The sequence below is a fragment of the Podarcis liolepis genome (assembly GCF_965112155.1).
Source record: "Podarcis liolepis genome assembly, chromosome: 3".
In the NCBI taxonomy this organism is placed as follows: Eukaryota; Metazoa; Chordata; class Lepidosauria; order Squamata; family Lacertidae; genus Podarcis; species Podarcis liolepis.
This window is the reverse complement of record NC_139557.1, coordinates 39,907,701-39,931,717: the sequence shown is the minus strand read 5'-3', so window position 1 is coordinate 39,931,717 and position 24,017 is coordinate 39,907,701. Positions and strand designations below refer to the sequence as shown.

General features: G+C 41.2%; 2 protein-coding genes across 5 annotated transcripts in view; one reads left to right on the top strand and one right to left on the bottom strand.

The window, feature by feature from the left end:
- The window catches only part of KCNQ5 (potassium voltage-gated channel subfamily Q member 5), a 247,978-nt gene that overhangs the window by 73,748 nt on the left and 150,213 nt on the right, over positions 1-24,017 (bottom strand). For 3 of the 4 annotated variants that reach the window (XM_083497362.1, XM_083497365.1, XM_083497363.1), the window contains exon 2: positions 6,596-6,686. In XM_083497362.1, the coding sequence (XP_083353488.1) occupies positions 6,596-6,686 (91 nt within the window). Of the gene's footprint in view, positions 1-6,595; positions 6,687-20,171; positions 20,228-24,017 lie in introns of all 4 variants that reach the window. The other variant, XM_083497364.1, reaches the window with a different exon arrangement.
- The window catches only part of LOC310704212 (uncharacterized protein), a 162,190-nt gene that overhangs the window by 91,352 nt on the left and 46,821 nt on the right, over positions 1-24,017 (top strand). The window lies entirely within an intron of this gene.

The window sequence follows — 24,017 nt, the reverse complement described above, 5'->3', positions numbered from 1 at the left end:
AACAAGGTAGGACAGGAGGCACTTGGGAATTTGGTGAATCCCAAAAGTGGTTTGTAAGATGATAGTTTTACAGGTTGTTAAAGACCCCATTGATTTCTGAAGTTTTTCCAGCATTCTGTCATCTGGACGATGAAAAGGGGTGACCTTTGGTATGCCCCCAGTTCTTGGGGGAACTCATGCTCCATGATTAGAAAGGCAAAGTCTTCAGAGGGCTCAACTGGTACAGAATTATCAGACGTTTAGCTAGATTTTACTCGGTCCACTGGGAACCAAAGTAGGGCAACTTGCTGGAATCCGGACGGCTCATTTATTACAATAGTCTTGCATAGCAGAGTCTAGGCACTACAGTTGTCTAATGCTGGGACGTGGTGCCCTACAAAAGTTGTGGACTTCAACTCCCACCAACCCAGGGCTGATGGGAGCTGTAGTCCACAACATCTCATTGGCTACTCCTAGTTTAACAAAATCAGCTGTGTCTGCTGCTCTCAGAGACCCATAAGCCACTACCTCCCTGCTGTTTACAGGGTTGTCAAGCTGGCTTCTGCCATGTGAACATGAGCATCTGATGTTACCAAAGTGTTAAGAAGAAAAGCACGTTCAAGAGTGGCTCCCATGCTATTATAATAATGTCAGAAGCAGGGGCTTACTTTAGTCCCCTAAAAGCCATGGGATTAAGAATACCCTTTGCACTGGATTGCTGATTTAACTGTTAGTGGTCTAGACAGTGTAGAATGCTCTGGAAATGATTGTGCTTTCAGAATGAATGAGTGTGTGTGTGTGTGTGTGTGTGTGTGTGTGTTATGAAAGTGACTGAAGGGCTTATAGATGTATATCAATAAGCACTTAAGAGGTATAAGATGAGAAGCAAAGTAAGAGAGCTTTTAGTACCAACTCTATTTTAAAAATGCTGTTTAGTGATGTATATTTTCCAAAATACATCATTTTCTCTATATCTTTCTATTCCTACACACATCCACTGTGTAATCATTTCCAGGAAACGGTTTTATTCTGTCTCTGAACTTTTCCAGTCCCCTTTTCTTTCCCCTAGTAAACATGACCCTTTGTTCAGTTGTCTAAATATAAATAAAGGAAACATCACTGCAGTTTGTACATTTGAAAAGATGAGTTTTATCAACTTCTTTCCATGGTGACATATCAAAAATCCAAGCTTATGTGGGAAGGAAAGGATTTTATTTCATTTGAAACATACCAAGCAATATTATTTTTTATATATAGCTGGAGTCTTGTATTACTTTATATCTTTATGTTGGGGGGCAGAGCAGTGGCCAGCTCTATTTTGTTATCTGCCTCTGTGATATCAGCATGAAAGACATTGTTTCATTTATCTATGCACATAATAAGACTAAAGGCTAATGGCATAAGGAAAAATCAGATGCTTCCCTTCTATTTAGCTCGCTGCTTTAAAATTACCTAAAGAAGGATTTTTTTTAGATATTTGAAGATTTCAAAATAGAGACCTCAAAAATATTTTAAATTAAAAAATGAGGGATTCAGGTCTAAACTGATTACACAGAAGTATCAACTTCACCATATACAGTGGTGCCCCGCAAGACGAATGCCTCGCAAGACGGAAAACACGCTAGACGAAAGAGTTTTCCGTTTTGGAGGTGCTTCGCAAAACGAATTTCCTATGGGCTTGCTTCGCAAGACGAAAATGTCTTGCGAGTTCCTGCGGGTTTTTCCCTCTCCCCCCCTTTTCCAAGCCGCTAAGCCGCTTATCAGCTGATCCGATAAGCCGCTAATAGCGCTAATCCGTCAATGGGCTTGCTTCGCAAGACGAAAAAACCGCTAGACGAAGAGAATCACAGAATGGATTCTTTTTGTCTTGCGAGGCACCACTGTACTGGCAGATCAGTCACTTAAAGCCCAAGCTCCTAGGGGCAAATCTACACTGATTAGTTATAATATTAAAAATGTGTTATAAAAATGTGACACCAGAGGGTCGCTGAAGAGCAGCAACCTGTCGTCAATGCAAAATTGCATTGAGAGCTATATTACTTTTTTAAACAGTGTTTTTAGAACCAGTGTAGATCCAGCCCTGATCTCTGACTAATTATGAAACCATTCTTATTATTCATTAAATTTCTCTACTGCCCTTCATCCAAGGATGACAGGGTGGTGGTTTACAATATAAAAATACATACCACAATAAGAAACAAAAACAACAGCCCGTTTAAAAGGCCATAGAATGTTTAATTAGCCAAAGGCCTGGGAAAAGAGGAATGTTTTTCCTGGCACTTTAAGATATGTAATGAAGGCTCCAGGGACACAGAAGCAAAGGACTGGTCTCTATTATTTGTTGTTGTTGTTTAGTCGTTTAATCTATTATTTTGTTTAGTTGTTTAATTTATACACAGAACTTTTAGAGCTTACTGCTGGTCCCTTGGTGGGCCTTAAATTTTCTTGGGAAAAGTATCTAAACATTGTAATAGAGGAATCTGAATGGAAATCATGGTGGTCAGCTAGGCCTCATAAGTCTGTTTCATCATATGTGAGGGAATGTTCCCTCAAAGTTGTGCACAGATGGCATTGTCTACCTGTGCAGATGTCTCCTATCACGTCACAGTCAACACAGGATTGTTGGTGAGCTTCAAGGGACATTCTTCCATCTTTGGTGGGAATGCCCTCAGGTCTCATTATTCTTGTCTCAAATAGATAATGAAATACCTAAAACAATTAAATCACCTGTTCAGGTCTCCTCACAACTGTCATTACTGAACGTATTGACTGATAACATGAAGGCTAGTTGCTCAAAAAGAACTGTTGACATGGATGCTAGCTGTAGCTAGGATTTCAATATCTCAGCAATGGAAAACCTTGAAAAATCAACATTTGTCTTTATGGTATAAGAACTTATGGACTTTGGCCATTTGGGAAAAAAACACACACACAAATTGCATGTCACAAGAAGGCAGAGGACCCAGAATACTTTTGTGTCATCTGGTAGGATCTTATTTCTTATGCTTCAGACTTAGATGCCTGACATTCACTATCCATGCCAGCTCAGGAAATTGATTTATATTGGTGTTACCACTTCTTCCTATTATTATTATTATTATTATTTGCTTGTTTGCTTTGCATATGGTATGATGTAATACTCTGCTACTGCACTTTTGGGCTGCTAGTTAACGGGCATTATATTACAAATTTAAAAATATGCTAAGATATTGTACAATGCACAGATTGTGATAAATCACCAATGGGTAAGGTAAAAGGCTAAAAAATAACATCAGCATTATTAAAGCTCTTCATGCAAAACTCTGGACAAATTTCACTGCTCTTGACAATAGAACTTAAAATATGGTATTACGGTGATCCAAGCAAAGCTAAGAGAAATTAACATATTGATGCCCCAATCCAGTAAGAGTGATCATTATACAAAAGCAGGCTTAGAATAAAATAATCATATAGAGTTGGAAGAGACCGTGGGGGTCATCTAGTCCAACCCCCTGCAATGCAGGAAACTCAACTAAAGCATCCATGAGAGGTGAACATCCCACCTTTGCTTAAAAACCTTCAAAGGAGGAGAGTCCATAAACTCCTGAGGGAGTCAAAGCAAATTTTCTTTTTTCTTTTTTTAAAAAAGCACAGTTATGTGGTAAAGCATAGATAGGAGATAAATTATAAGGCTCATGGACACTTTATATAAACGTTGAAATATTTTTTAAAAAATCAACACAAAAGGTCAGGATCCAAGTAAGTGTGTGTGTGTGCACTTGCTTGCTTGCTTGCTTGCTTGCTTGCTTGCTCTAATTTAATAATTAGGACCTGTTATTTTGAGCACTACCCCCTTCCAGTAATTAGCAATGTTACTTTTTGAATGGCAGAACTCAGTCCAAGTTACAAAAGGATGGAAGAATACAGAGCAACACAGTTATTAGACACTCCACTTAAGTGGGGAAAGCATAAAGGTTTAATATTTTGGATTGCATAAAATCTAGAATTACTCATTTTTTACACAGTCACTTTCCTCTCCCATTTAGTTGTTTGTTCCATTTGTTGATACCGTCACTGACTGCAGTTTCTCTCCCCGCCCCACCCCCCCAGTACACAAGCATTTGCTGCAGAGGTGGTCCTCCTCTGCCTGTACAAGTAAACGTAGATGTTTATGCCAAAATAAATCTGTTAATCTATAAAGTGTTTGTTGTTTTGCCCCGAAAGACTAAAGAGGCTACCCTTCTGCGATTTTGTCTCTATTGCCAACATCATCCATTTGATCTCCAAATGAAAACTTCTTTCCACTTGCCCCATGTATCTTCTTTATATTGTTGTACGCTAATTCCAAATAAAGCAGCTCTGCTGTATGGAGAGAAGCATCATTGGGCTTCCCATAAGGGGAGAACCTTTCGAGAGAAACTTAAAACTCCCCCAAAGACAAGAGTGAAGAACAAAAGTGGAGCTAACAATAGTAAATATGGCCAGACCTTTATAATTTGTAGCTAACAACCACTGCAAGATCAATAACAATAATACGGATTTGCGTATTTTTCATATTTTCTTCCTCTGTACTTCAGTAAGCAGTGATCCAGCAGGACAGCAAGAATTGCACACAAGAATCACAACCTGCATTGCCTCTTCTAGGGAGTCAGTTATCTCATGTCCAATTGGGTCTTCTGGATACTTTTAAATTTAATTAGAATAAACATCTTTCCATGGTGGTAGAAAGAAAAGGGCAGCATATCCTGAAAGCCTCCCCCCCAAAAAAAGAGAGAATATATTGCTTGTAATACTGTGCCATTTTGTCATAATTGTACAAACCTCTGTAAATAAGAATTTTGCTTGCTGGCAGAGACCTGCTATGCTAGCTTACTGGCAGGAGAGTCATTGCTGCTTATCAGGAGGAGAAAGGGGAAGCAGGGAGGTTGGTATGCTGCAGATGCTCTGGAAGGAGCACCAAAGTAGCTCTCGCTGGTGTGTTTGCACCATGCTGACCTTCCTGTTGCCTTGCCCCTCTCACTATGCAACAACAACAACCTGCCTATTGAGAAGCTAGCATAGCAGCTCCACCTTATCTTGGTGAGCCACTTCTGCCTAAATAGTATATTTAATAGTACCTCGGAAGTTGAACAGAATCTGTTCCAGAAGTCCGTTCTGAAACATTCAAAAACCAAAGTGTGGCTTCTGATTGGCTGCAGGAAGCTCCTGCAGCCCATTGGAAGCTGTGGAAGCTCCGTCGGACGTTTGGTTTCCAAAAGAACATTCGAAAACCGGAACACTCACTTCCGGTTTCCAATTGTTTGGGAGCTGGAACGTTCGACTCCCAAGGAGTATGGGAGCCAAGGTACAATTGTATTTCTCTAGAGATATTTAGAATTCCTCCCCCTCCCACCCCGGTCCACCCCCAGTATGCATCTAGATATACCTGATGCTAACTTTTTATTAGCAGGATGATATCAGAGGCTTATAATCTGTCATTAATATACCTTCTGGGTGCTATGGAGAAGAGGACTATGGTGACCATGTTTCAATAGGATTAAAGCTTCTATCTACAACAGTTTCTACAGATTTACTTTTCCCCAGCAGTTTGTTGTAGTTATGGGAAAGTCTACAGTTGGGGAATGCTGCCCTTCTTCGTAACTTCTAAACGGGCAGAATCCTAATCTTGGAACATGGTCACCTCCAAAGAGACCCCAATAATAATGTGTCTGTTTCTGGAGGATAGGAGCAGAGAGGGCCTCATAGACAAGTTCCTCCCCTAGCACAAATACTTCAGAGTTTCAAAAACCATATACAGTGGTACCTCGGGTTAGATACGCTTCAGGTTACAGACTCCGCTAACCCAGAAACAGTGCTTCAAGTTAAGAACTTTGCTTCAGGATGAGAACAGAAATTGTGCTCCGGTGGCACGGCAGCAGCAGGAGGCCCCATTAGCTAAAGTGGTGCTTCAAGTTAAGAACAGTTTCAGGTTAAGAACGGACCTCCGGAACGAATTAAGTACTTAACCCAAGGTACCACGTTATATCTTACATCAGGGTTGGGTATCCTTTTTTTGCGCAAGGACCATGCTCACCCTCGGTCAACCTTCCAGGGCCCACATACCAGAGATGGGTTTGACCACTTCATGTGCATGTAGCCACACAGACACATAGCCTTCTCCCACCGATCTGTGATTCGGAAGGGGTGATGTGCATCCTCATCAGGGCTGAACAGAGAGGTTTAAACCTCTCTGACCACCAGAACACTATGTCTATTATTTTATTTTATTTTTTCCTGCCACCAAAATTGGTAGAGTCTTGGGGGGACAAGGTAAATTTGCTTGTGGGGAGGCACACCAGCCAACCAGGTTGTAGGTTTGCCACCTCTGAATAAATCTCAAATGAAATATGACTCACCAAACACCCTCCTAGGAAGTAGGAGTTCCACTTAACAGGATGGGCCTTACTTCAGAGAAAACTTGCATAATAGTGTGCTGCTATCATTTTTTTAATTTCTTTTCCTGCTGCTATTATTTTTTTATTTCCCAAAGTACTGATAAAATACACCCTAATTTACTATGGATATGTATAAAAATATATATAATGCACTTTCCAATCCCTGAATTATTATTATTATTTGGTTCGTAAAGTTCACTTACCAGAATGAAGAGGCAACTAGTGGCAAGCCAGGTATGTTCAGGGATAGTAGAAAACACTGATAAAATCAAGCAACCGAAGACAAGGAGAAAACTGAAAAACAAAAGAATGTAAAAATTAGCAAGGACCATTGGAGTGCAAATAAACTTTAAATATATGAAACAGTCAAGTTATCAGAATTACTGTATTTTTCCGTGTATAAGACTATATTTTTTCCTAAATTTTTGAAGTTTAAAATAAGGGGTTGTCTTATACACGGATAGTGCATAGTGCATTTTCTTAATTTTGAGTCCCCCAAAATAGTGGGTGTCTTATACACAGGGGCATCTTATACATGGAAAAATACTGTAATTACGTCTCCATTAGAGCAGGGTGCTGGCGCCAGCATGTGCAGCTTTAAATCCCCCAGGAGTGGACCTGTTCCCAGCCCTCCACACCAGACTGTCATTGGCCAATCTGGCAGGCTGGTGCACAGGTGAATGTCAAGCTGGAAATGTGAGCAGAAGCTTGCACTCTGGCCAGGGATAGCCCCAGCACCCAGCTCTCGAGTGTCAGTAAGAACCATTTGCCAGACCTGTTCTCTCTGCTGTCCCCCCGAGTCCAAGAAAGGAAAAATGGACACCTGGAAAACTGACAATACAAAAAGGGGCAAAAAGACACAGATTGAATGCCCCTTTTCAACCTGACGGGCCGTTTCCTCTATCTATGCAGGCATAGTTGCCACAAAATACCCAGATAAGGGCTGGTACCTCTTCAATTATTTGAGGGTCGTTCCGAGAATGCAAATCATGGCTGCGGATACAGCTGCCATGGAATATGGTGTTAGGTTCTCTAATAACCCTGACACTAGGTGGGATCCAAAGAACAAGGGTATGTGGCTGGAATTGGTGGGGCCCTACATCAGAAACAGGCCTGAGCCAGCAAAACCGGGAAAACCCATCCCTGGAAGCAATTATTTCCATAGGGTGTGCTGGGAATTCAATCAGGGTGCATGCCACAGGTGAGTTCTCGCTTGAGTGTAAGCGGTGCCTAGGGTTCTACGCCTACACATCGTGCAACAGGAGCCACACACCCTTTAATGGCTCCAGGGACTTTGGACCTGGAGCCCCACAAAAAGATGTGGTTCCTACAGCCCCGTAGCTGGTCTTTTCTATGAATATAACAACATGACCTTAGGAGCTGACATCTCATGAAAGCAAGGAGCATTCACGTAAATAAGGGTCAGTAAGATGGGTGTTTCTAAACATCTTAAGAACAGATTAAATGTATTTTTTTATAATAACACACACAACAACAACAACACAATTGTGGCAACTGTGTCTTCTCCCTTTAACTGAGCTTTACAGGAAGGGCTGAACTCCCGAGAACATTAAACTGTTTGCAAATCATGTACTTTGCTACTGCTACAATTCAACATTTATGAGTATATTGCTTTCACTTTGTTAGCCTTTATTGTATGATTTCATGTGCTTTGCATTTTCCAGCTCATTAATATTGTCCTTGATCCAAAAAACTGTACTACTAGTTTGGTACACCCAAGGGAGCTTTCGATTTATATTTTCAAACAGCAGAGGCAACTCCCAGACATATTTCTATGTGGCAACTGCAGTTTTGAACAGCGGGGTCTGCTGTTAAAGGGGGAAAGTATAAAACCCTACTTTGTATGTCTAAATCCTCTTTGGCTCTCAGCCATGAAGGGCGAGTATCAGAATTGAAATGGGAAATAGCATAAACAGCTACCAACAGAGATATAGGCACAAGGACCCAAACTGTACAACAAACAACTGTCTTTATTATCTACACAGGTAACAATATTACAGGGCCAACTAACATCAATAAAAACATCAAGGGGTCATTCACCAGCTTATCTTCTGCTGTGAAGCATGCCACCATCTTCCAGCAATGGCACACTGCATTTTTACATAGGGCAAATAGAGGAATAAATGGGGTTTGCAGTTCCTAGGATTCCATTGCAGAACACTGTTTAACCTCCAAGGAAGCTATTTCTCAAGGTTTGTGGATCCTTAGGGAATATGGGCCCTCAAGGAGATGAAAGGCCCCCATAGTCAGGATGGGGGTGAGGCAAGCATTATGATGGGACGGGCAGAACCGAGTTAGCTGTGATGCAAATGGTCAGTTAGTTAAGTATTTCTATTTATTTACTTGATTTAGGGGTGGGCAGCTGCTCCTCCCCTGCACCCCCTGGCTACACCCATGAATGCCCTCAGAAGAGTTTCAACAGAATCTGAGACTTAACACCACTGTCCAGTCTAAAGATGTTTGGATTATCATCCATGCTGTTATTTTAGGCATCTACTTTCTGGACAGCGTGCTAAAGCTATGACATACTTTGAACCAATGAAGGCCTTGATTGGATTTAAAACTGGAGTTAAAATATTTCTTTGAATAACTAGATACTTTCACTAAAGGGTAAAAAAGAAAAAGCGAAAGAACAAACAAAAGATTGGAGGACAATAGCCTATTAAGGCAACCTAAACCGTGTGTGTGCTGGTGTGTTTTAAATAGCTGACTCTAGACCCAAATCCTGGCCAAATTTCCATGATGCTAGTGACTTAACTGCCTTTGGATACATGAGCCAAGAGTCTTTGCATATCTGGATACTGAAAACAAAACCAGTTCTTTTTCATGAATTGAACACAAATCCTATGTTAACAAGATCCAGATTATTATTTTTTTTTAAAAAAAAGTTGACTGCTAATAAGATTGAATAAAAAGAATCAAGAACCCACACTGCACTGACCGGGCTCAAGGCTTTCATTTGCTGACCTGGGGCTCATGTGAGAGGAATGGGATAAAAATTTAATAAAACATTATTATTATTATTTTACTATTTGTCCCCCACCCATGTTAATTTGCAGACATGTCCAGCATTTCAAGCTCCTTTTCTGAAACAGTTTTATTTCACTAGTAGAGCCAGTAGCCACCAAACCTTCTTAATTTTGGTATTTCCTTTTGGTAGACAGTTTAAAGCAGTAATTTGTAATAATGTCACATTTTATCATGCCAGGTATAATTTTGGACTGGAACCATAAAAAACAAAAACAAAAAACTCTCAGTAATCCATTACAGCCAAATGCAATCGCAATAACAGTTGGTTGGAAAATCTAGTGTAATTTTAAAATAAATGACTGGATATGAAGAAAAAGGGATGAACATCCGTAAATCATGAAAGCTCTTGTCATATTACTGAAAGGAGCATGGTGACATCTCATGTGCTGCTAACCATAATATGAATTCTTTTTATTTCACTAAAATCGCTGTTTGACGTTAGCTTTGGCTGCTGTTTCCTGTTCAGCAGAACCTTGTTGAGAGCATGCACTGTGAAAGAGAAAATCTGAAAAGGACACAGGAAACAGGGTGGGGAAAAAGCACTTTCCACTGTTAATAAAATGGTGTTCTCAGAAGTTACAAATTATTGCTGCCCATAGTTAAAGCTATTTTCCAGTCAATCATTTTTAAGTCTTGTGCAGAACAAAAGGGGATGTGTTTCTTCTAATATCCCAGGGATGGATTCTACAAGATGCTTTTATTGGACATGAAGAAAGTTGGAGAGTCCTTCCTAACCCAAACTCTTCTCTAGGGCCCAATGATCCTGCAACATTCCTTTATAAACAGATCCTGAACTATGGCCTCATTTTATGAACTTTCATTTCTGAAATATAATGTAATGTATTACATTATTGCATTGTAGGGACTGGTTTAGCTGTGATCTCTGCCCTGCAGGGGCAAGCCTAGATTACTCATCCAACTCTTTATGAGGATATGGTTTGGGTCAAACCATACTTTCCTGCATTTCAGTTAATTCATCATAATATGGAATTGAATATTGATGCTGTAAGTGCTTTGTCCAGACCCTGGACATACAGTGGTACCTCGGGTTAAGAACTTAATTCATTCTGGAGGTCCGTTCTTAACCTGAAACTCTTCTTAACCTGAGGTACCACTTTAGCTAATGGGGCCTCCTGCTACCGCTGCGCGGTTTCTGTTCTCATCCTAAAGCAAAGTTCTTAACCCGAGGTACTATTTCTGGGTTAGCGGAGTCTGTAACCTGAAGCGTCTGTAACCCCACTGTAAGCCCACTGCAATGGGCTTTTATGACCCCTCCTTTAGATAGCCATGTGTCAAGCGCACCACCTTTCCCCTGCCATTGAGGGGACTAGAGCTGTGCAACATCAGCATGCACACACACACACACACACACACTGCAGTGTGTGCACAGCTCACACTGTGTGCGCACAGTCCATTCACCCCCAAAATCTGCTTCAGAAGGGTCCCTCCAGATCACATTTGGGGAGCACATGGAGAAAAAGTCAGGCACCATTGGATATCACCCATCATACTGTTACATTATGTCCCAAATATATTTTTGGTGTTTTGTTACCTATTATGTATTCCAGTGATTTATGTCGAGATATAATAAATACTGGATTAACATATTAAATAATATTAATATATTTTAAAAAATAGATATTGCAATTATCCCTGACAAATGCATTTCTTTTATAATGCAGTATGCTTATGAAGAGAAGCAGCATCAGTGTTTTCTTTTTTAATGATAAAGATTCTAAACAAAAAGCAAATTACAATATGAAAGTAGAGTTACAGGATCTATTAAAAGTATGTACAATGGTACAGCACAGAGCAGGTCAACACAGACAACTGTTTTGAAAGTATCCGGCATGTAAGGCAGTGTTTTGTAAGTATAGCTTTTTAGGAATGAATACTGGAAAAATAAGTATATTACAAGCTGAAGCATTAATATTCATGTTTTGACACTGTGTTTGACAATTATAGTGGAGATTAATGTTTGGATTTAGAAACAGGGTGGAGATGTTTGCCCTTGTCCTATTCTTCCTCATTTTAAAGTTCTAGGAAAACAATAGATAAGCAGGTTTAAACTCTATAAAAGGAAAGAAATGCAACTACCAAAGCAAGCTGCCCAGACAAGGAAGGGTTTTCGAAGACCATTCAGAACATCAAAAACCCAAGACATAAAGCATTGGGTGAATTAATGGCGTTTGCCATTAATACACAAGGCTGTCCATGTTTGGGGTCCCTTGTGGTAGAAACTTGAACTTACTCTTTTATTTATTTAGTTTAGTGAGCCACCCAGCCCACAAATTCACTTTTTGTTTTTAAATGTTTTGCTGATTTTACCTTATGTATACTTGTGTTTTTTTTTAAGTCTGGTGGATTTTAGCAGTGTTTTATTATGCTTACAAAAGTCTTCTGATTAAGTAGTCCGTAAATCTTTCTAAACAATAAACAAACAACACCCGTCTCAATAGGAGGATTAAAATATACTTAATTTTCTCTGGAATGTGTCCATTATGGAAAAATGGGTGGAATCCAGACTGAATGTGAAGCATTGTGGTTCTGCTTATTTTACAAAAATGTACCTGCTGCCAGTGAGGCATGCTGTATGGAATACAATACTGTATCTCTTCGTTTATAATGCTATTCCATGTTAAATGTTGCTGAGAGGCAAACTAAAAAGCGGTAGGATCTTAAGTCACACTGGAAGTGGCTGTTGATTGCAAGAAAATGCTAAGCAGGATGGGGGGCTCCTCCGAGTTGAAGCAAGGTCTCTCCTAACTGTCCTGAAGTGGGGACATCTAACTCTCTTCTCTTTGAAAAATGCTGGAAGCAGAATGTCTGCAAAACTTAAAAACACTTCTTCCCAAGCTTGCCACATAAAGGAAATACAGTGGTACCTCGGGTTATATACGGTTCGGGTTACATACGCTTCAGGTTACAGACTCCGCTAACCCAGAAATAGTACTTCAGGTTAAGAACTTTGCTTCAGGATGAGAACAGAAATTGTGCTCCGGTGGTGCGGCAGCAGCGGGAGGCCCCATTAGCTAAAGTGGTGCTTCAGGTTAAGAACAGACCTCAGGAACGAATTAAGTACGTAACCAGAGGTACCACTGTACCGTATAGGGTGGGAGAGAGAGACTGATCTTTTGATAGATCCTCCTTCTAACCATAGGCAAACATTTTACCAGGGCTTTCCAATCCCAGTGCTTTGAGGAAAGAATACTGTAGTTATGTAAAGTGGTACCTTGGGTTAAGAACTTAATTCGTTCTGGAGGTCTGTTCTTAACCTGAAACTGTTCTTAACCTGAAGCACCACTTTAGCTAATGGGGCCTCCCGCTGCTGCCACACCACCAGAGCACGATTTCTGTTCTCATCCTGAAGCACTATTTGTGGGTTAGCGGAGTCTGTAACCTGAAGCGTATGTAACCTGAAGCATATGTAACCTGAGGTACCACTGTATTGCTTTGTTGCTAGTTCTGCTAGTGATGGTTGCTTGGGAAATGCTTGACATTCATATCCTTTCAACCTTTCTGCCACATGCCCACATGTACACTCCTGTCAAATTATCTTTGCAATTTGTTTCACAGGTCTGAATCTGTTTTTTCATTCATCGTATCTCCTTGGTACCGGGATCTGCCTTTCTGAAATTTTACAGGCTACTTTCCTAGGAGCACCACGGGGGGGGGGGGATCCACATCAGGATCTTTAGCCATAAACACACAGTTATCAAGTGGCTTAATTGATATGGATTGCTTTTGCTTTCTTTAACCAACCCAGACTAAATTTGATCCATAATTTGGCAGGTTTTCTCCACTCAGGAGGGGCAAATATGCCTGAAAATCTCATCCAATTCTGCTGAATTGGGGGGAGGGGGTTATAAACATGTTTTGATTTCCCATAGTAGTGAATGAGTGAAGTATGAAGATTTGTTTTTCCTAATCAGGATTCCTATTCAGTTCCCAAACAGAAACAGGCAGCCTCTGAAGCAATTTGGACTAAATCTTGCTCTTATCCAAAGCAAGACCTGAAGGAAATCTTTGAGTTGGTGGCTCTCATAACTGCTGCACATGCAATAAAACTGCAGCATTATCAATTTTATTTACAGCATTCATATAATATACATAATAATAAATATATTCTTCCTTTGTCACTTCCTTACAAAGTAATGTTTACAAGCTTGACACAAAGCTTACTTTACAGCCCCAAAAAGCTATTAATTATTACAACTTCACTCATTACTTTTTGTACTTGGTCTCCAGCCTTTCTCTAGAAAAATAAGAAAACTTAGAATAGCCTTCTTTGTACCTTCTGTATTAATCACTCTACAGTACAGTGGTACCTCGGGTTACATACGCTTCAGCTTACGTACGCTTCAGGTTACAGACTCCGCTAACCCAGAAACAGTACCTTGGGTTAAGAACTTTGCTTCAGGATGAGAACAGAAATTGTGCTCCGGCGGCATGCTTACAAGATTCTGCCCACTGCTTTTTTTGGTCAGGGTGGTGACTTAGCCATTTTCATCTAAAAAAAAAAACCTCAACAACTACTACTGCAATTTGCCATATAAACAACAGATTTAGGGGAAGCAAGCAAGAAATGTAATAAGCATATATCTCTGTCAAGAAAATATATCACAAAGGAGACATGAAATGACTGCTGTCTTTGATGAAGAATTGCAGCATTTTTTCATTTAAAATATTTATACCCCATCTTCCCTTATAAAATTCAAGGTGGCTCACATGAAGAATAAAATAAAATGCAGCAAACTCATATCATTATCTAAGACTGCAACCAAGACTTGGTTGCAAGCTCTGTTCAATGCTGTGGGACATAGGAAGCTGCCTTATACTGAACTGATCCATCTAACACAATATTGTTTATACCAGGCATGGGATACCTTTGGCCTGCAGGTCAAATTAGGCCCAACAGGGACAGTGTTAAGTTGTGGGTGAACATATCAGACGACACAGCGATTCTTCAAACAGCTCTTGTTTATTCACAGGCCAGGACAGAACTGAACTGAAGGGTTCAGTCAGCCTGCTTATATAGAGCTCCAGTACAATGTAACTGTAACAATTTTCTAAAACTATCCAATCACTGAACGTCACTTTCGATCCCTTATTTGCATAACTATCTACAGTATCCCCCTGCTGGCCCAGGGTGAGAACTTCAGTACATAACAGACAGTGCTTTCCTATACCAACATTGTGGAATCCAATGTACCCAAGGATATCCCATGCCCTTTTAAAATATGGGGTGGTGTTTTTTTTTGGGGGGGGGAGGTTCTTGGGTTGTTGTTTTTGTGGTTTTATATTTTGATTTTATTCTGTGAAAAATCCTGAGGTCTCCGGGTATAAGATGGTATATAAATTCAACAAACAAACAAACACAATTTTAAGGCAATTTTCCAATTGCTGAGGGTCTGTTGAGAATTATGCATAATAGCTGGGAAATGTGTACAAGTCACTGTTCGTGGAAGGAAAATGTGCACATCCACATCCTAGTGAATGCAAACAATGGCTGGTTATTATGTGCATTAACTGCTCTACTTACCCCCATCTTCCCTCCGTTCCCATTGAACGGAGCTTGCAACCAAGCCTTTAACATACATACTGTGTTCTGTTCTCCTTTAAACAGTGGAATGGAATTCTTTCCTTTTTTTTAATGAAAAGCCAAAATCTTACTCAGTCTCTTACCACTTTCCCAATACCTTTGGTACACACACGCCAATGAAAATTCAGCTCTAGCAGAAAATACATTATTCAATTCATACTTAGCATGCTGACAAGCTTTGATGCAGATCTTGAGAAGGGGATCCTGCAATCTGACTTAAAAGAGGCTTCACTGTTTTCTCTAAATTGTCTTCTTGCAAAATTCTAGTTAATTTCTTAGCGGAAGCATATACTACAATCCTACCTTGAATATGGGCTTCTCATGCTTCCTATTCAAGAGCGTATGGAGAAGTTGTACCCTATTTTTAAAATATTCCTGAATTTCAGCCCCCATTTGTCTCTAAAGATAAACTGAAACATTTAAACGCCAAAATCCAGACGTTTTTGTCACATCAGTTAACTGCAGCATAATCTCAAATAGAAATTGTATTGAAATTGTGAAGTAAGGGGGGAAAGACAAAAAAATTGTGTTAAATTTGATCACCAAACGTTTTATAATGTCATGTCAAGAAGTAAGATCCACTAGCGTATGAAATTGCTTAAGCTAGTGGCCTCTGTCATGATCACTGCATTGAATACACAGAGGCAGTTCTGTTTGTTTATTGAATCCTGCATGTAATTCATCCTCCTATAAATTTTTAAAAGGAAAAGGAAATATTTATGTCAAGGTTATCTTGGCTAATTTCTCTCTAGAGATAAGCTGTTCTTGTTTCAGTGCCCCTTGAATGTACTCTGGCTATCTTTAATGCAAAGATACGGACTTTTAGATAAATGGACAACTGTAAATGTGTATGATAAACCAAGATAAATGCTCTCATCGGTGGTTTAAAAGCATTTATCAAGAGCAAAACTACTGTGTCACTTTGAATGTGATTATATAGCTGTGCAGTGTTAATTTTAGCTGCTTTTAAAGGAACAGAAACAACAACTTCTGTATTTTAAAATTAAAACTGCTGAAGACTGTAGAAGAAAGCAGCCAAGTAAACACTTTTATTTGAAAAATATATTTATGGGGATGTGACTGCAGCTTAATAGATTATCCCCAGGAACATCTTTGAGGTTCTGATTTCAATAAGAATATAATGCACAATGGGAATACCTGTGTTACATTGATGTTTAATACCCACAGGGGTCACATGATGTGCAAGGATCACACACGAGTCCTACATACAACTTTAATGCCAGTGCAGATGTCTGGGAAAACAGATTCTGATACATCCATGCATCATGTATTTTACCTATTTTACCAATGTTTTTAATAGGAACTACCCTGGGGGACGCGGGTGGCACAGTGGGTTAAACCACAGAGCCTAGGACTTGCCGATCAGAAGGTTGGCGGTTCGAATCCCTGCGACGGGATGAGCTCCCGTTGCTCGGTCCCTGCTCCTGCCAACCTAGCAGTTCAAAAGCATGTCAAAGTGCAACTAGATAAATAGATACCGCTCTGGTGGGAAGGTAAACGGCATTTCCGTGCGCTGCTCTGGTTCGCCAGAGTCATGCTGGCCACATGACCCGGAAGCTGTATGCCGGCTCCCTCGGCCAATAAAGTGAGATGAGCACCGCAACCCCAGTGTCGGTCACGACTGGACCTAATGGTCAGGGGTCTCTTTACCTTTACCCTGGGTTCAACTGCCCTGAATGTCACAGTCAACTTTAATTCAATGCCGAAGAGGTAGATGCATGTCCTAAAAAACTCCATGGTACTGCCTCATCATCACAAGTCCATGGTTTTCAAACTTTCTAGCTTCTTGGAAACCATTTTCATCTCCCAAAGGCCCCCTGCATATCTCCCATCCGCAAAGCTGTAGATCATGCCAGGTCATAGTTGATACAGAAGTTCTATACTTAGATCAGCAGGGGTTCTCTGGGTATACCGTGATTGCTCCACATCAGAGTACATGACCTAGAACTCCATGTAGAAGTATATGTTTTGGTCTGTCTCTCTCACACTCAATGTAGGAGCAGATGCTTCCAGTCATGCAAGTCACTTCAGAGATCATCGGCATCCCTCATTTCCCTGTTAAATCACAAAGGCTAGCCTCCCTTACTGGACATTTGCTTAACTGCAAGGGGGCAGAGTTTCAACGAGTCTCTAACAGTTATCTGATCTGGAAAGACTGAGCATACTTGGAGTCTGGAACAGCCCCACAGGGGTAGGTTCCACACCTGATCTAGGTGAATTCATCAGAACGCCAAAAAAAATGCAAGGATGAAAGCAGTGGACGGTGGCAGAGAAGGGGAAGGTGGCCAAAAAGCTAGTGTGGTGCAAATACTCCTGGTGCTCCACCTGGTTTGTTTCCACTGTGCTGTCCACTCCTTGCACCTTCTGGTAAGCAACAGTGCCCCAACTGTTGGGAAGCTAGAGTGGCAACTTCGCAAAATCCGGCGAGTCACTTCTGCTCAAAATGCTGGTAAGATCATAAGGGAGGTGTTGCTTGAGAGGCCCAGACTATTTGAGAAGGTCAAAATTGCCACCCTGGACTTCAGAATATACTGGTAACAGAATGTTTCCAGATAGCTGTCATGCATTCTGGTCCACTCACACCTGCCACTAGATGGGTGGCTGCATTCTACATGAGTTGAAGTTTCCAAGCAGTGTTCAAGGTAGCCCAAATTAAAGTGAATAACAGTTGTTTAAACCGAGAGTCACTGGAGTGAGCATCAGTGATAGTAACTAGGTTCCTAGCTGCCGCTAATACATATTTCCTTTACATTTTTTTTTTTTTTTTGCACTGAACTCCACCTTCCATCACAACTGCCATAAGCAGCAAGAATACAGATGTAGCAAAGTCCTGCAAGGGGGAGGGGGTAGCATTAGGGTTACACCCTTAGCATGTATGACCACTTTTTATTATGTTTATCATATATAATAAAAAAACCAACATTTTACTTCTCTTCCACCTTGAGAGCTGTGTGGTATATGGCAACTCGTAAATAAAAATATTGGCAGATTTAAAACAATTGATTCCAAATAAACAAACAACAATAGCTTACTTAAAACCAGCAGCTTAACATTGAATTCGGAAATATTTCATAGAATCGTAGAATTGTAGAGTTGGAAGGAAACCCAAGGGCCATTTATTCCAAAACAAGGGTGGACAAACAACAAAGATGCCTGTTTCAGAGTTCAGCTATAGCCAAAGTTATGTGAATGAGCCATTTGCTACAAACTTTCCCAAACTCATTTGTCAAAGAAAAGAAAAAAACCACCATGAAAATCTCAGCGGGATTCCAGCCAGATATTTCTGAAACATTACAGCAGCAAGGAACTTTTATTCTAAAGTTGTTGAGCATTTTCCCAAAGTAGAGACTAGGAGCTCTGCTGCATACTGAGGCAGCTGTAAAACTCTCTCCCACAAGGCTAGTGTCCCAGGGCACAGCAGCAGCAGCAGCCTCCAGAGTTTTCAATTTCTATGCTAGTGACTTTTTCTTTTTTTTAAAAAAAAACCCATAAACTCTACATCCTTTGAAACAATAACATTTTATCAGTGGAAAAATGTGAATAAATCTCCTCCCCGATGATAAATCAGTAAAATAGATTTGGAAACTTCTAGATTGCAAAGTGCTCACATAGCTTATCTAACTGCCAAACATTTTCTCCACAGAGTCTTTCAAAAATATTCGAACATGCGAAAGGGTTTCAATGTACTGTAATATGTTTACACATTCTCTCACCATTGGAGAAAGCACTTCCCCATAGTATCTGAGGTTATCAACATTAATCAGTGACACTTGCTTGACACATGATTGACCCATTTTAATGTAACTTTAAATATGCTAGCTTTATAGTGTCACTCCCATTAAAAGATTTCCCCAAGATTTGATGCAAAAAGAGAGAGCACAAGGCATTATCTTAGCATGCACACAGGGTGCGAGCAATGCTTTCTCAGAAACATTTTAAAACATACATTGCATGTCTGGTTCTGTTCAGGTTTTCATAAACTGATTTTCTCCTCTCTTGGTGTAATAAAATAAACTCTTACGCTCCAAAATAGTGGAATTAAGTACGCAAAGGAAAAAAAGATCTTATCTCCTCTTACGAATAGTACAATGGAATCTGAGGGTCATAAAAACATAATTTAAATACTTTGCCTGGTGCAGTGGTTCAGCCCTACTTGTGTAACTGCAGCAGCCACTACTGGGTTTGTGGGAGAGGGAACTGTAAACAGTGGTTATATAGACCTGCAACTCAGAGTAACAGTTTACAGCTACCCCACAGCCTATGACAGCTTATGCTATAATAAACCTTTTCGTCTTTAAGGTGCTACATGACTCTTTGTAGTTGCTTTCCGCATCAGATTAGCAAGGCTATGGCTCTGAATCTTTTCAGATACCCTTTGGCTCATGAGGAGAAACTCTGTTTTGCTCCTGTCCCCTACCAAAACATTCTCCTTACCTAAGCATTTGGGAATTTTGCCCTCCCACCACCTCACAGGTTCTACAGGGAATTTCTTAACATTATGATTCTAGGGTTGCTTCCAGATGACATATTCACTGATTTGTTTGCTTGGAGGTTAGATGACGCTGGTTATTTATTGAACATGAACTGCAATATTTCCATGGGGAGGTTATATTAGTTTTAATTGCATAATCTGAATTTGCCATTATGTGGCTGAATCCTGCCTGAAAACAGCTACAGTCTGGAAGCACCCTAGAAGCAAAACACAAGGACACTATAAAATTACCTTCTTAAGAAAAAGGGTCTTCCTAAACGTCTGAATTTCCATTAAAAATTACAGGAGAGTAGCTGAATATTTGAAATGTCACCATGAATAAACAGAAGGGAAATGGACTCTAAAATGTTGGTGATATGCCTTGATTGAACTAAACCTTACCCAAGACATAGTCACTTTATTTTATAAAAAGCTATATGCAAGACTGACTTATGGTTCTGCAGCTAGTAGATTCTTCCATCTTGAGTCTACTTATTTTTGAACCAATTCAGGCAATAATCTAATTAAAATGTTGGGCAATACACTCACTTTCTAATAATAAAAGCTATTGGAGATAATTTAAATGCTTCTATAAATGTCAGCCTTGTTATATCATTAATTTCATATAACTTACCATATCTTTGGGTTTCCCCCCAATTAGGTGATTAGAGTGCTTACATATTTTGTTTGCTGCAATGAAGAATAAAAGTAAAATTGACTAGGTACAGCCAAAAAAAAAAAATCTGTAGGAAAAATTGCTTCAGCAATTAAAACACAGAAGCCAGGAGTAAAACTGCCAGAGAAGTAATGTAATCTTAATGCTGAAAGAGTGAAAAACCATCAAGGAAAACAAGCAGAAATTAAAAGCTGAAAGAAATTAAAATGCAACTGGTAGCTGATCCTCCTCTTCTTTTTACTTCGTTTTACTGCAGCAACCCAGTCAGATGGGCGGTGTACAAATTATTATTATTATTATTACATAGCAGGCTGTTATGTATCTAAGTATCCAACCTCTGCTGAAAAGCCTTCATGGAAGAAGAGCTTACCACTTCTTGTGGTCAAAAAGTTCTTCCTGATGTTTAGTTAAAATCTCTTTTCTTGTATCTTGAATCCATTGGTTTAGGTCCATCAAGTACCACCTCTAATGACCTGTGGCCCTCAGACATCTCTTCAGATCTTTGTATAATTAGTGTGAAGGTCTCAAAATAGTTTTCAAGCACATTCAACTGAACGTTTGTAGAAACACTTCCCACGATTCAAACCCTGAGAACCCAGGGTTCCAGCTTGCAGGAAGGGTTCTAAATATGTTCAGTGGAACACATTTAAAACCCTCTTTAGACCTTCACACCAATTGCATGAAGGTGTGAAGAGCAGCCTAGGGACATTGACAGCAGAGATTGTATGTGTATGAGTTCCACCCCATTTAACCTTCTGCATGTTTAGGACGCGGGTGGCGCTGTGGGTAAAACCTCAGCACCTAGGACTTGCCGATCGCATGGTCGGCGGTTCGAATCCCCGTGGCGGGGTGCGCTCCCGTCGTTCGGTCCCAGCGCCTGCCAACCTAGCAGTTCGAAAGCACCCCTGGGTGCAAGTAGATAAATAGGGACTGCTTACCAGCAGGAAGGTAAACGGCGTTCTGTGTGCTGGCTTGCCAGATGCAGCTTGTCACGCTGGCCACGTGACCCGGAAGTGAGATGAGCGCACAACCCTAGAGTCTGGCAAGACTGGCCCGTACGGGCAGGGGTACCTTTACCTTTATGTTCAGGAAACACAGTTATTATATCAACAGTAGCAGCAGTGCTCTTAATTCTTTGGTGTTCACAATTCCCCAAAAGTTTGAACTGTGTCGAACAACTGACAGGGATTATTAATTATTATTATTAATTATTATTATTATTATTATTATTATTATTATTATTAAAAGATTTAGGTACCTTTATGAGTTAAGAAACTTTGATCGGGCTAGTAATACTGATATGCACCACCCAGTTAGACGATAATGAAGAGAAGGCAGCTGAGCTGTGATCAAAGAAGTGATCAAAGAAACAGCATGACAATACTACAAAATATCACATACTAGGACTTTTCTTTTGGGATCATTTGACTTCAGTTTATCTGAGAGACAGAGCTATTTGTACAGTGTAAGATGAAGGGATAGACTTAACCACATCAAATAGGGATTACATAACTATGAACTCTGTATCAACCTAATGTACTAAAGCTTTGTGGCTAGATATACATGATATATATAGTATTCTCACATTCCATTCCTTTGAACAGATGTTCTTTGGGGAATTATAGTTGGGTAGCCAGATGTTACCCACCCCCCTCCCCAAATCCATGAAGTACCCCTCCACAAACCTTCTGACTTTTCCTTTGTTTACAGCATGCACAAAACTAGGCATTGGGTAGTATTCAGCCAAGTCTTATTCAGAGTAGATCCACTAAAATGACTATGACTAAGTTAGGTACATTAATTTCAATGGGTCTACTCTGAGTAAAACAAGTTACACTACAGGTACATTTAGCAGCCTCACAGGAGGTTGAGGAGAGGCTGAACGGAGACCCAGGTTCTATTCCTGTCATCTCCAGTTAAATTAAAAGGATTTGGTAACAAGTGATGTGAAAGACCATTGCTCCAGATGCAGAAGATCTACTGCCAGTTAGAGTAGATAATATTAGACTAGACAGACAAATAGTCTGATCTACTCTAAGGCAGCTTCCTGTGCTTCTGTGCAAGCAAACTAGGCCACATGAAGTTCCCAAAACCAAGCGCCAGACGCTTTACCCAAAAACTACATGTAACTTGCACACAGTTGCAATGGGAATGTGATTTGGAGTGAAGCCACTAATTAAACCCTTTTCACAATTGGTAGGGAAAATAAGATGACTAATTAAGGGACAATTCATCACTATTATCCCAGTCAGTCTGAACAGAAAGCAAACAAAGTTTCTAATTAAAGGTACAATAGACCTGAAAAGCCTCAAAAACATTTTGCTGGCCCACAATGCATTTTTAAGTGAAAAGTTTCACTGCAACCAGGTTGGAAAATAGATAGTAGGACAACTTAAAAACCAAACATTAGAATGCAGTGAGTTGGCAACAAGCCTTCTAAAATCTCTGTCCCAATTGATATCTGTCCTGGATTTGAATTGATTTTATATATGTGCTCTAGCTTTAAGCTGTTTCTATATTTATAAATGCTGGGTTTTAAAACTGTTTTTTATACACTTGTTTTTAACTGTTTTTTATATTTGCAATTGTTTATATGTCATTATATTGTAAATTGCTTGAGATGCCTCATGGGAAGTGATTCATAAATGAAATAAATAATAGTCTGGATTCCCTGTAAAAAGTGAGTAAATGAGGAATAGAAATTGCGAGCTAAATGGTTTGTGTGAGACCAAGCTTTTTTCTGTGTTATAGTCTGAATTCGAGGGTTTTCCAGTACTACCATTCAGTGACAATATACCGTATTTTTCGCCCCATAAGACGCACCGGCCCATAAGATGCACCTAGATTTTTTGGGGGGAAATAAAGGGAAAAAAATTTCTTTCCCCCCCAGGTGCGCTGCGCTACACCAGGAGCTTGGGGCGTGCGGAGCTCAGCGCGCCCCAAGCTTCTGCGTGCCGGCAAGGTCTCCGCTAGTGTGGGAGAGCCGGGCGCCTCTCCCAGGGCTAGCGGACCCCTGCGCTAATCCAGAAGCTTGGGGCAAGCTGAGGTCAGCGCGCCCCAAGCTTCTGCGTGCTGGCAAGCAGTCCGCTAGCCCTGGGAGAGCCGCGGGGCTCTCCCAGGGCTAGCGGATCGCTGCGCTATACCAGGAGCTTGGGGCGTGCTGAGCTCAGCACGCCCCAAGCTTCTAGGTGCGCGCAAGCAGTCCGCTGCCGCCCCAAGCCTCGCGCACCCGGCAGGAGGTCCCACCGGGTGCGCGAGGCTTGGGGCGGCAGCGGACTGCTTGCGTGCACCTCCTGCCGGGTGCGCGAGGCTTGGGGCGGCAGCGGACTGCTAGCTTCTAGGTGCGCGCAAGCAGTCCGCTGCCGCCCCAAGCCTCGCGCACCCGGTGGGACCTCCTGCCGGGTGCGCGAGGCTTGGGGCGGCAGCGGACTGCTAGCTTCTAGGTGCGCGCAAGCAGTCCGCTGCCGCCCCAAGCCTCGCGCACCCGGTGGGACCTGCTGCCGGGTGCGCGAGGCTTGGGGCGGCAGCGGACTGCTAGCTTCTAGGTGCGCGCAAGCAGTCCGCTGCCGCCCCAAGCCTCGCGCACCCGGTGGGACCTCCTGCCGGGTGCGCGAGGCTTGCAGACACTCGCCCGAAGCAGGGGGAGCCCTCCCGAGGGCTCCCCGTGCTTCGGGCGACAGGCTGCCGCCCCAAGCCTCGCGCACCCGGTGGGACCTCCTGCCGGGTGCGGGAGGCTTGCAGACACTCGCCCGAAGCAGGGGGAGCCCTCCCGAGGGCTCCCCGTGCTTCGGGCGACAGGCTGCC